Source organism: Oncorhynchus tshawytscha, linkage group LG09 (genome assembly GCF_018296145.1).
Source record: "Oncorhynchus tshawytscha isolate Ot180627B linkage group LG09, Otsh_v2.0, whole genome shotgun sequence".
NCBI classification, from domain to species: Eukaryota; Metazoa; Chordata; class Actinopteri; order Salmoniformes; family Salmonidae; genus Oncorhynchus; species Oncorhynchus tshawytscha.
In genome coordinates, this window is record NC_056437.1 from 12,329,940 (window position 1) to 12,343,053 (window position 13,114).

The 13,114-nt window shown below is 46.5% G+C and overlaps 1 protein-coding gene across 1 annotated transcript in view; it reads right to left on the reverse strand.

Moving 5' to 3' along the window:
* Positions 1 to 552: 552 nt before the first annotated feature.
* Positions 553 to 13,114, reverse strand: part of LOC112257385 (family with sequence similarity 163 member B, genome duplicate a) — a 36,250-nt gene continuing 23,688 nt past the window's right edge. The window contains exons 2-3 of the mRNA XM_024430907.2: positions 4,581 to 4,696; positions 553 to 1,784 (exon numbers count right to left, since the gene is read on the reverse strand). Coding sequence (XP_024286675.1) covers positions 1,383 to 1,784; positions 4,581 to 4,673 — 495 coding nt within the window. The 5' untranslated portion in view covers positions 4,674 to 4,696 and the 3' untranslated portion in view covers positions 553 to 1,382. The remainder of the gene's footprint in view (positions 1,785 to 4,580; positions 4,697 to 13,114) is intronic.

Sequence of the window (13,114 nt, forward strand, 5' to 3'; positions counted from 1 at the left end):
TTGACCGGAGGGTGGTTTAGTTAGACGGGAGGGTAATTTAGTTAGACCGGAGGGTGGTTTAGTTAGACGGGAGGGTGGTTTAGTTAGACTGGAGGGTAATTTAGTTAGACCGGAGGGTGGTTTAGTTAGACCGGAGGGTAATTTAGTTAGACCAGAGGGTGGTTTAGTTAGACCGGAGGGTAATTTAGTTAGACCGGAGGGTGGTTTAGTTAGACCGGAGGGTAATTTAGTTAGACCGGAGGGTGGTTTAGTTAGACCGGAGGGTGGTTTAGTTAGACCGGAGGATGGTTTAGTTAGACGGGAGGGTAATTTAGTTTGACTGGAGGATGGTTTACTTAGACGGGAGGGTCATTTAGTTTGACCGGAGGGTGGTTTAGTTAGACGGGAGGGTAATTTAGTTAGACCGGAGGGTGGTTTAGTTAGACGAGAGGGTAATTTAGTTAGACTGGAGGGTGGTTTAGGGTGGGTTTGACCAGAGTTTAGACCGGGGGTAATTTAGTTAGACCAGAGGGTGGTTTAGTTAGACCGGAGGGTAATTTTTGACCAGTGGTTTAGTTTGACCAGAGGGTGGTTTAGTTAGACCGGAGGGTAATTTAGTTAGACCAGAGGGTGGTTTAGTTAGACCGGAGGGTAATTTAGTTAGACCGGAGGGTGGTTTAGTTAGAACGGAGGGTAATTTAGTTAGACCGGAGGCTGGTTTAAGTTAGACCGGAGGGTGGTTTAGTTAGACCGGAGGGTAATTTAGTTAGACCGGAGGGTGGTTTAGTTAGACCGGAGGGTGGTTTAGTTAGACCAGAGGGTAATTTAGTTAGACCGGAGGGTGGTTTAGTTAGACCGGAGGGTAATTTAGTTTGACTGGAGGGTGGTTTAGTTAGACCGGAGGGTAATTTAGTTAGACCGGAGGGTGGTTTAGTTAGACGGGAGGGTAATTTAGTTAGACCGGAGGGTGGTTTAGTTAGACCGGAGGGTGGTTTAGTTAGACCAGAAGGTGGTTTAGTTAGACGGGAGGGTGGTTTAGTTAGACCAGAGGGTCATTTAGTTAGACCGGAGGGTGGTTTAGTTAGACCAGAGGGTAATTTAGTTAGACCGGAGGGTGGTTTAGTTAGACCGTTTAGGTTTAGGGTAATCCAATACGAGTCCAGACAGAGTAGAAACTGTTTTATTTGAGGGTCAACATCCTACTCACCACAGACCAAGCGGATGAGGAGAGGATGGATTTTTTAATGCTTATATTTTCACCAGTTAATGTGCGGTTATATCTCAGCATAAGACCAAGGGACATGGAGCTGTGGTTGTCGAGCTGCAGTCCCACTATCTGTCCCCATTGTAGTTATCTATCTGTTTCCATGAGCCCTCCATGCCATGGGGTGTCGCCGATACCACTAGACGTCAGTGCTGATGCTGCAGCTGCGGTTGAACATGTCCCTCATGGTGACTGACCGGGTCAGGTTCAGTTTGTGGTAGCTGGGCATTTCTAAGGGCAGTTCCAGGTCATGCTGTTGGATGCTACGGTAGCTGATGCGGTCGCCGCCGTTCCGCAGGCCGTCCGGATGCTGCAGGTAGAAGGGCACATCATGGTGTGTGCACGAAGGGCAAAATGTCTGCGAGCGAGTTAGTTTCCGCGCTAAAGGCGGTGTGAAGAGGGCGGGGCCGTTAGGGGTGGAGGCGGCGACCGACGCCGCCACAATGTTATGGTTGGAGTGGACTGGCGGGAGGCGGGACGTCACTGCAAAGTCGGGCTCCTCCTCCTCCGACTCCAACTCCTCCTTCTTACAGCAATAATACTGTCAGGGAGAAAAGACACAAGGAGAGATGGCTAAAATAATCACAGCATTCCGTTGACAATAAGAAATGTTTTACAGTAGGTTTATCTGTGACAGACCTGTTTCAAACACAACTGTCAAATTATCCAAAGACTTGAAAGGCTCTTTTGGAATGTCCATTTCCTACATGATATTCAATGTAACGCTGACAGCGAAACATTACGATGAAGATGCTGCAAACAGCAATTATCACTTAAAATACAGAGCGCCGTTACTTGACTGACATGGCAGGCCTGCTCTAAATCTACACTGTGTTGAAAACTGTCTAGTGTGGCACACATTGAAATTTGGTCAGCTATTATCAAACATTACATTGAGCTGTTACAAAATATTACACTGAGATACATCTGAGGTCGGCAAAGAGATCGTGCCTGAGAGAAAGAGATGAGAGAGGAACCGAGTATTTGTATAATTACTCAGACATGACTCTGAGAGAAGGAGCTGTGCTGTCTGTCATTTAGCTGAATGGAATAGGAATGGATGGTTAGTTAATTAAATGTCATCTCTTTTTGACCCACTTACAGTTTTATGGTAATACAGTGTAATGGAACGTGTCTCAACTCACCTCGATCCATCCTACCCACTTCTATCTACACACTGGCAGTTTGATGAGCACAAATCATCAGATATCCCAGAACCAGAGAACCCTGCTGGACCAACACAACGTTGTGTCTAGTGAGAGAGTTCTGATCTGAGAAACGCTTACAGCAACACCTAATAGAGACATAGTTGTTGTTCAGACTGTGGTCAGGGATCTCCAACTCCTCAAGAAAAGAGGAAAATGACCTTTAAAAAACAGACAACAACTCATGGAATGGCGGGTACTATGATGGGACACAAACACACGCACACACACAGACGCAGTCTAAGCCAGACATTATTTAGTTGTTGTTGTATTGTTTGTATATCGTTGTATTTTAAATTTGTGTGACTATTCTTTTCTATTTTGTACTTAACACTTTTTAAAATTTAAACTTCTTAAAACATTGTTAGTTAAGGGCTTGTAAGTCAGCATTTCACAGTAAGGTCTACACCTACTGGTTAAGGGCTTGTAAGTCAGCATTTCACTGTAAGGTCTACATCTGTTGGTTAAGGGCTTGTAAGTAAGCATTTCACTGTAAGGTCTACACCTGTTGGTTAAGGGCTTGTAAGTAAGCATTTCACTGGTAAGGTCTACACCTGTTGGTTAAGGGCTTGTAAGTAAGCATTTCACTGTAAGGTCTACACCTATTGGTTAAGGGCTTGTAAGTAAGCATTTCACTGTAAGGTCTACACCTACTGTATTCGGCCATGTGACAAATAACATTTGATTTAATTGATTTGATTTGATCAGTGTATCAGTGTTTTGTTACTTGTTATGTTTGGTGTTTTTTGCGGACCCCAGGAAGAGTAGCTGCAGCTTCTGCAAAAGCTAGTGGGGATCCAGATACACAAACAAACAAACATTAGCCATATAAAATGCCTAAATTAATGAAGCGTGTATGTCACACCCTGATCTGTTTCACCTCTTTGTGATTGTCTCCACCCCCCTCAAGGTGTCGCCCATCTCCCCTCATTATCCCCTGTGTATTTATACCTGTGTTCTCTGTGTTTGTCTGTTGCCAGTTCGTTTTGTTTGTTCAGCCTACCAGCGTTTCCCCCTGCTCCTGTCTTTTTCTAGTTCCTGTTTTCTGGTTTTCCTGGTTTTGACCATTCTGCCTGCCCTGACCCTGAGCCTGCCGTTCTGTACCTTGTCACACCACCCTGGATTATTGACCTCTGCCTGCCCTGACCCTGAGCCTGTTGTTCTGTACCTTATGGACTGACCTCTGCCTAACCTTGACCTGTTATTCTGCCTGCCCCCTGTTCTAGTAATACACTTTGTTACTTGACCTGTCATTCTGCCTGCCCCCTGTTCTAGTAATACACTTTTGTTACTTCGACACTGTCTGCATCTGGGTCAACCCTGAAACATGATAGTGTGGCTTGAACACACACTGGTTGTGTAATGTTGTGATGACTAACTGTTTAAGAAGTGTGTGATTATCGTGACATTGGATCATCCTGATACCACATAGCCTGACCTCGATGAAGAGAGGAGTTGTCCCAAGAGGCACATCCTGATACCACATAGCCTGACCTCGATGAAGAGAGGAGTTGTCCCAAGAGGCACATCCTGATACCACATAGCCTGACCTCGATGAAGAGAGGAGTTGTCCCAAGAGGCACATCCGGATACCATATAGCTTGACCTCAATAAAGCTTTCAGTTTTACTGATGATCAAGATACATGCCACATCTTACTAAAGCTCTCAGTCAGAGGTCTTAGACAGAGGAATAGAGGGGGCTCAGTGCTTATTATGACACTGACAATTCAGTGACAGTACATGATCTGACCACAATGAAGAGAGTTATAGAGAGGAGCCTGAGAGGGGCTTGAGAGGGGCCTGGGAGGGGCTTGAGAGGGGCCTGAGTGGGGTTTGAGAGGGGCCTGAGAGGGGCTTGAGAGGGGCCTGGGAGCGGCTTGAGTGGGGCCTGGGAGGGGCTTGAGAGGGGCCTGGGAGGGGCTTGAGAGGGGCTTGAGAGGGGCCTGAGAGAGGCCATAGGTAAGCCAACGAATTAAAGGCTTTTTCATTTAATGCATTGACTTATTGTTGTGGAATTTTAGTTTTACTAATGATTTTCAAGACACAAAAAACAGCTTATTAAAGAAGCCAGTCTGCTCTCAGTCAAATTTACAGTACATCTGTACAGAGCGAGGGCATGAGAAGGTCTTACCTGCAGTCTACAGTAACACAGTACTGCGATGATGCACAGTAAGATAACTGTAGCTAAAATACCGCCTGTGATGACCACTGTCCCGGCTGTCATTCGAAATCCTCTCCATCAACAGCCTGCAGAGAAGAGAGAATGAAATAAAGAGGGGGAAGGAGAAGATGGAGAGAGAGAGAGGAAAGAGAGAGAGACAGAGGGGGAAGAGGAAATAAAGAGAGAGAGAGAAGGGGAGAGGAAAGAGAGAGAGACAGAGGGGAGAGAGGAAAGAAAGAGAGAGAGAGAGGGGGAGAGGAAAGAGAGAGAGAGAGGGGGAGGAAAGAGAGCGAGAGACAGAGGGGGAGAGGAAAGAGAGAGAGACAGAGGAGAGAGAGAAAGAAAGAAGAGAGAGAGAGGGGGAGAGGAAAGAGAGAGAGAGAGAGGGGGAGGAAAGAGAGCGAGAGACAGAGGGGGAGAGGAAAGAGAGCGAGAGAGAGGGGGAGATGGAGGAGAGAGGAAAGACAGAGAGAGAAGGGGAGAGGAATGAAAGAGAGAAAGATAAGGGAAGAGGAAAGAAAGAGAGAGACAGAGGGGGAGAGGAAAGAAAGAGAGAGAGAGAGAGAGAAGGGAGAGGAAAGAGAGAGAGAGAGAGAGGGGGAGAGGAAAGAGAGAGAGATAGAGGGGGAGAGGAAAGAGAGAGATAGGGGAGAGGAGATAGGGAGGGGGGGAAGAGAGAGAGAGACAGCGGGGGAGAGGAAAGGAAGAGAGAGGGGGAGAGGAAAGAGAGAGAGACAGAGGGGGAGAGGAAAGAGAGAGAGACAGAGGGGGAGGAGGAAAGAGGGAGAGACAGAGGGGAGAGGAAAGATGGAGAGAGAGGGGGAGAGGAAGGAGAGAGAGGGGGAGAGGAAAGAGGGAGAGATAGGGGGAGAGAAAAGAGGGAGAGAGAGGGGAGAGGAAAGATGGAGAGAGAGGGGGAGAGGAAAGAGAGAGAGAGAGGGGAGATGAAAGAGAGAGAGAGAGGGGGAGATGAAAGAGAGAGAGACAGAGGGGGAGAGGAAAGAGGGAGAGAGAGGGGAGAGGAAAGAGGGAGAGAGAGGGGGAGAGGAAAGAGGGAGAGAGAGGGGGAGAGGGAGGGGGAGGAAAGAGAGAGAGAGAGGGGGAGAGGGAGATGAGGGAGAAAGGGGGAGAGACAGAGGGGCAGATGAAAGAGAGAGAGACAGAGGGGGAGAGGAAAGAGGGAGAGAGAGGGGGAGAGGAAAGATAAAAAAATAAAGACAGTATCTATCAGTGTATTGTATTCATTAAGCAGATCTTTAACTATGTCATCCATTGAGGGCGCTTATTGAATTATCCTCCCTTTACTAACATATAATAAAATCAAAGCATAAATCCATAATCTAGATTTTGTCTCTCTGCTTGAAACACAGACACAGGAGATTAAAAACAGGATGAGCTGTGGAGGGACAGACAGAGAAACAGATGGGGCTGGGATGGATTATGACCCTTGTCTCCTACTCAGAGGCAAGGATGATTGACCTCTGAACTCTGAACCTTATTCAGAGGTCACAGAGGAAAAAAATGAAGACAGCAGCGTTGCCATTAAGGCTTTGCTGAGGCAGCGACATTTAAAAAAAAAATCAAAACTGAGCTCCTCTTTGGAGCTCCTCTTTTCAACCTAACCTCCCAACCAACCTAACCTCCCAATCAACCTAACCTCCCAACCAACCTAACCTCCCAATCAACCTAACCTCCCAACCAACCTAACCTCCCAATCAACCTAACCTCCCAATCAACCTAACCTCCCAATCAACCTAACCTCCCAACCAACCTAACCTCCAAATCAACCTAATCTCCAAATCAACCTAACGTCCCAACCAACCTAACCTCCCAATCTACCTAATCTCCCAATCAACCTAACCTCCCAACCAACCTAACCTCCCAATCAACCTAACCTCCCAATCAACCTAACCTCCCAACCAACCTAACCTCCCAATCAACCTAACCTCCCAATCAACCTAACCCGCCAATCAACCTAAACTCCCAACAAACCAATCTAACCTCCCAACCAACCTAACCTCCCAATAAACCTAACCTCCCAACCAACCTAACCTCCCAATCAACCTAACCTCCAAATCAACCTAACCTCCCAACCAACCTAACATCCCAATCAACCTAACATCCCAATCAACCTAACCTCCCAACCAACCTAACCTCTTAATCAACCTAACCTCTTAATCAACCTAACCTCCCAATCAACCTAACCTCCCAATCAACCTAACCTCCCAACCAACCTAACCTAACCTCCCAACCAACCTAACCTCCCAACCAACCTAACCTCCCAACCAACCTAACCTCCCAACCAACCTAATATCCCAATCAACCTAACCTCCCAACCAACCTAACTTCCCAACCAACCTAACCTCCCAATCAACCTAACCTCCCCCAACCAACCTAACCTCCCCATCAACCTAACCTCCCTATCAACCTAACCTCCCAATCAACCTAACCTCCCAACCAACCTCCCAACCAACCAACCAACCTAACCTCCCAATCAACCTACCTCCCTAACCTCCCAATCAACCTAACCTCCCAACCAACCAACCTAACCTCCCAACCAACCTAACCTCCCAATCAACCTAACATCCCAATCAACCTAACCTCCCAACCAAGCTAACCTCCCAATCAACCTAACCTCCCAATAAACCTAACCCCCCAACCAACCTAACCTCCCAATCAACCTATCCTCCCAATCAACCTAACCTCCCAACCAACCAACCTAACCTCCCAACCAACCTAACCTCCCAATCCACCTAACCTCTTAATCAACCTAACCTCCCAATCAACCTCCCAATCAACCTAACCTCCCAACCAACCTAACCTCCCAACCAACCTAACCTCCAAATCAACCTGACCTCCCAATCAACCTAACCTCCCAATCAACCTAACCTCCCAACCAACCTAACCTCCCAACCAACCTAACTTCCCAATCACCTAACCTCCCTAACCTCCCAACCAACCTAACCTAACCTCCCAATCAACCTAACCTCCCAATCAACCTAAACTCCCAATCAACCTAACCTCCCAATCAACCTAACCTCCAAATCAACCTAACCTCCAAATCAACCTAACCTAACCTCCCAACCAACCTAACCTCCCAACCAACCTCTTAATCAACCTAACCTCACAATCAACCTAACCTCCCAATCAACCTAACATCCCCAATCAACCTAACCTCCCAATCAACCTAACCTCCCAATCAACCTAACCTCCCCCAACCTAACCTAACCTAAGCTCCCAACCAACCTCAACCTAACCTCCCAACCAACCTAACTAAGCTCCCAATCAACCTAACCTCCCAATCAACCTCCCAACCCAACCTAACCTCCCAACCAACCTAACCTCCCAACCAACCTAACCTCCCAATCAACCTAACCTCTCCCAACCAACCTAACCTAACCTAACCTCCCAACCAACCTAACCTCCCAACCAACCTAATATCCCAATCAACCTAACCTCCCAACCAACCTAACCTCCCAACCAACCTAACCTCCCAATCAACCTAACCTCCCAACCAACCTAACCTCCCCATCAACCTAACCTCCCTATCAACCTAACCTCCCTATCAACCTAACCTCCCAACCAACCAACCAACCTAACCTCCCAATTAACCTAACCTCCCAATCAACCTAACCTCCCAACCAACCAACCTAACCTCCCAACCAACCTAACCTCCCAATCAACCTAACATCCCAATCAACCTAACCTCCCAACCAAGCTAACCTCCCAATCAACCTAACCTCCCAATAAACCTAACCCCCCAACCAACCTAAACTCCAAATCAACCTAACCTCCCAATCAACCTAACCTCCCAACCAACCTAACCTCCCAACCAACCAACCTAACCTCCCAACCAACCTAACCTCCCAATCCACCTAACATCCCAATCAACCTAACCTCCCAACCAACCTAACCTCTTAATCAACCTAACCTCCCAATCAACCTCCCAATCAACCTAATCTCCCAACCAACCTAACCTCCCAACCAACCTAACCTCCAAATCAACCTAACCTCCCAATCAACCTAACCTCCCAATCAACCTAACCAACCTAACCTAAGCTCCCAACCAACCTAACCTCCCAACCAACCTAACTTCCAATCAACCTAACCTCCCAACCAACCTAACCTAACCTCCCAACCAACCTAACCTCCCAATCAACCTAACCTCCCAATCAACCTAACCTCCCAACCAACCTAACCTCCCAATCAACCTAACCTCCCAACCAACCTAACCTCCCAACCAACCTAACTTCCCAATCAACCTAACCTAACCTAACCTCCCAACCAACCTAACCTCCCAATCAACCTAACCTCCCAATCAACCTAACCTCTTCTCTCGTCCAACTAAAGTGTGGTCGGGTCCTCTTGAAAGACAACAACAACCTGTCTTTAGGCCCTTTACCTTGTTACTTTAGATAGATCTGATCAAGTCAATATAGGGAACTCTCTACAAACAACACATACTGTAGCAAACCTACTGGATATAATCTAGTTTGACAAATCTAATGTACAGGTCAATAGATCTGTGCTAAGAATTGGAAAGAGAAGAAACTGAAAACCAAAACAGAATTAAAAAGACAACAGATTAACAGTCTCATTCAGGTCTGTCAGACTGGACTAGAGACAAGATTGGACCTAGACTGGACCACAGACTAGACTTGACTACAGACTAGACTGGACCACAGACTAGACTGGACTACAGACTAGATTGGACCACAGACTAGACTGGACTACAGACTAGACTGGACCACAGACTAGACTGGACTACAGACTAGACTGGACTACAGACTAGACCAGACCACAGACTAGACTGGACTACAGACTAGACTGGACTACAGACTAGACTGGACTACAGACTAGACTGGACCACAGACTAGACTGGACCACAGACTAGACTGGACTACAGACTAGACTGGACTACAGACTAGACTGGACTACAGACTAGACTGGACTACAGACTAGACTGGACCACTAGACTGGACTACAGACTAGACTGGACCAGCAGAGACTAGACTGGACTACAGACTAGACTGGACTACAGACTAGACTGGACTACAGACTAGACAGACTAGAGACAGACTAGAGACTACACAGACTAGACTGGACTACAGACTAGACTGGACCACAGACTGGAGACTGGACTACAGACTAGACCAGACCACAGACTAGACTGGACTACAGACTAGACTGGACTACAGACTACAGACTAGACTGGACCACAGACAGACTGGACTACAGACCAGACCACAGACTAGACTGGACTACAGACTAGACCAGACCACAGACTAGACTGGACTACAGACTAGACTGGACTACAGACTACAGACTAGACTGGACTACAGACTAGACTGGACACACAGACTAGACTGGACCACAGACTAGACTGGACTACAGACTAGACTGGACCACAGACTAGACTGGACTACAGACTAGAGACCACAGACTAGACTGGACTACAGACTAGACTGGACCACAGACTAGACTGGACTACAGACTAGACTGGACTACAGACTAGACTGGACTACAGACTAGACTGGACCACAGACTAGACTGGACTACAGACTAGACTGGACCACAGACTAGACTGGACTACAGACTAGACTGGACTACAGACTAGACTGGACTACAGAATGGTGTCGAAATTTAAAAATCTCACAAAGATGAACAGTCTACAAAATATGACACATTTCTTGTGTGTACTATGTCCATATGTCTCTGAGAATATTGACCATAGAAATAAAATCTTTCTATTCTATATGATTATATGTCTATGGTATTGACTTGGTTGTGTTGACCAGCTAGACAAGAGTGACGGCTCATTAACCTCTGACCTGGGGCTAATTATGTTACTGGTACTAAATTACCCCCACAGAACATCTGATCATGCCTCCTACTGATAGAGGACGGAGGAAGCTACCTACTCAAATACCTTTTACACACAGTATACAGTAAAGTACGGTATGATACTACACTGAGTGTAAATAACATTAGGAGCACCTTCCTAATATTCAGTTTCACCCCCTTTTCCCCCCCGAACAGCTTCAATTTGTCGGGGCATGGACTCTACAAGGTGTCAAATGTGTTCCACAGGGATGCTGGCCCATGTTGACTCCAATGCTTCCCACAGTTGTGTCAAGTTGGATGGATATCCTTTGGGTGGTGGACCATTCTTAATACACTTGGGAAACTGTTGAGCATGAAAACCCAGCACCGTTGCAGTTCTTGAATACCAACTACTACCGTACCCTGTTCAAAGACACTTAAATGTTTTGTGTTGCCCACTCACCCTCTGAATAGAACACACACACAATCCATGTCTCCATGTTCTCAAGGCTTAAACATCCTTCTTTAACCTGTCTCCTCCCCTTCATCTACACTGATTGGTGGATTTAACAGGTGACATCAATAAGGGATCATAGCTTTCACAGTCTATGTCATGGAAAGAGCAGGTGTTAATAAGTATGTGCTATCATCACATACACACACACATTTGCACGCACCTCTGATATAACCCCACCCCACTCCACCAATAACCCATGATAATACCCCACCCCCTCCACCAATAACCCATGATATAACCCCACCCCCTCCACCAATAACCCATGATATAACCCCACCCCCTCCACCAATAACCCATGATATAACCCCACCCCCTCCACCAATAACTCATGATATAACCCCACCCCCTCCACCAATAACCCATGAAATAACCCCGCCCTCCGGCCCCCTCCACCAATAACCCATATAACCCCCTCCATCAATAACCCATGATATAACCCCTACCTATAACCCATTATATAAACCCCCTACTAGTAACCCATGATATAACCCCTACCTATAACCCATGATATAACCCCCTACCTATAACCCATGATATAAACCCCCAAGAATAACCCATGATATAACCCCCCACTAATAACCCATGATATAACCCCCTACCTATAACCCATTATATAACCCCCACTAATAACCCATGATATAAACCCCTCCACTAATAACCCATGATATAACACCCTATCTATAACCCATGATATAACCCCTACCTATAACCCATGATATAACCCCCCACTAATAACCCATCATATAAACCCCTCCACTAATAACCCATGATATAACCCCCTACCTATAACCCATGATATAACCCCTCCACATGATATAACCCCTCCACTAATAACCCATGATATAACCCCTACCTATAACCCATGATATAACCCCCATACCTATAAACCATGATATAACCCCTCCACTAATAACCCATTATATAACCCCTCCCTCTACCAATAACCAATGAAATAACCCTTCCCCCGATAACCCATGATATAACCCCTCCACTAATAACCCATCATATAACCCCTCCCCCTACCAATAACCAATGAAATAACCCCTCCACCAATAACCCATGCTATAAATCCACCACCACAGTGCTGATGTGTGTAGCTCGAGCCCCTAGCGTCCCCTAGGGATGATCTCATCAGATCAGTGTGTGAGAGATGTGTTGCTGTAACACGACATGATGCATAAATTATTTACCGTAGACACAGTGGAAAGCGTGGAAGCAGGCAAACAGAAAGTGTCCAGCCACTACAGTCGAAGAGGAGGAAGACAGACCCTTTTTTAAGCAACAATGTAGAAATCTTGTTGTCTCAGCTCTTGTGTGTCTCAGCTCTTGAGTGTGAACGTGTCTAGTGGAATGCAGAAGCAAGAGAGATGTTGAGAGATAACAGATGCAAGAGAGATGTTGTGTACATACACACACATAATGCAGACATGCTCACAGAAACACCCAGTGGTACACACACAGACTGAGACATGCACACACAGAGACAACACACATCTCTCCTCTCTCTCTCTTTATCTCTCTCGCTCTCTCTCGGTCTCTGTCTCTCTCTCTCTCCCCTCCTTCTCTCCCCCTCTCTCAATTTTTCTCTCATTGTCTCTCTCTCCCTCTCTCCCCCTCTCTCTCTCTCCCTCTCTCCCTCTCTCCCACACTCTCTCTCTCTCTCCTCTCTCTCTCTCTCTCTCTCTCTCTCTCTTAATTTAAATTTCATGTATCTCTCTCTCCCCTTCTCTCTCAATTTAAATTATCTCTCCCTCTCTCCCTATCTCTCCCTCAATGTAAATTATCCCCCCTCTCTCTCTCACACACACACACACACACACACACACACACACACACACACACACACACACACACACACACACACACACACACACACACACACACACACACACACACACACACACACACACACACACACACACACACACAGTGGGTCCAAAGGAATAAGTTGGCACATTTTAATGAAACATGGCACTAACCACAAAAGGAGTCTTGCCAATTACTTTTGACAATTCTAAAGTTGAAATAGGAGAGTGAGGGTGAACACGCTACAGGGGAGATGAAAGACATGCACAGGGAAATAGGAACACTGCCACAGAGACCCATTCAACAAGCCAGCTCAGAGAAACAATATAATGAACTAGAAATGTTCTCATTCCTGTAA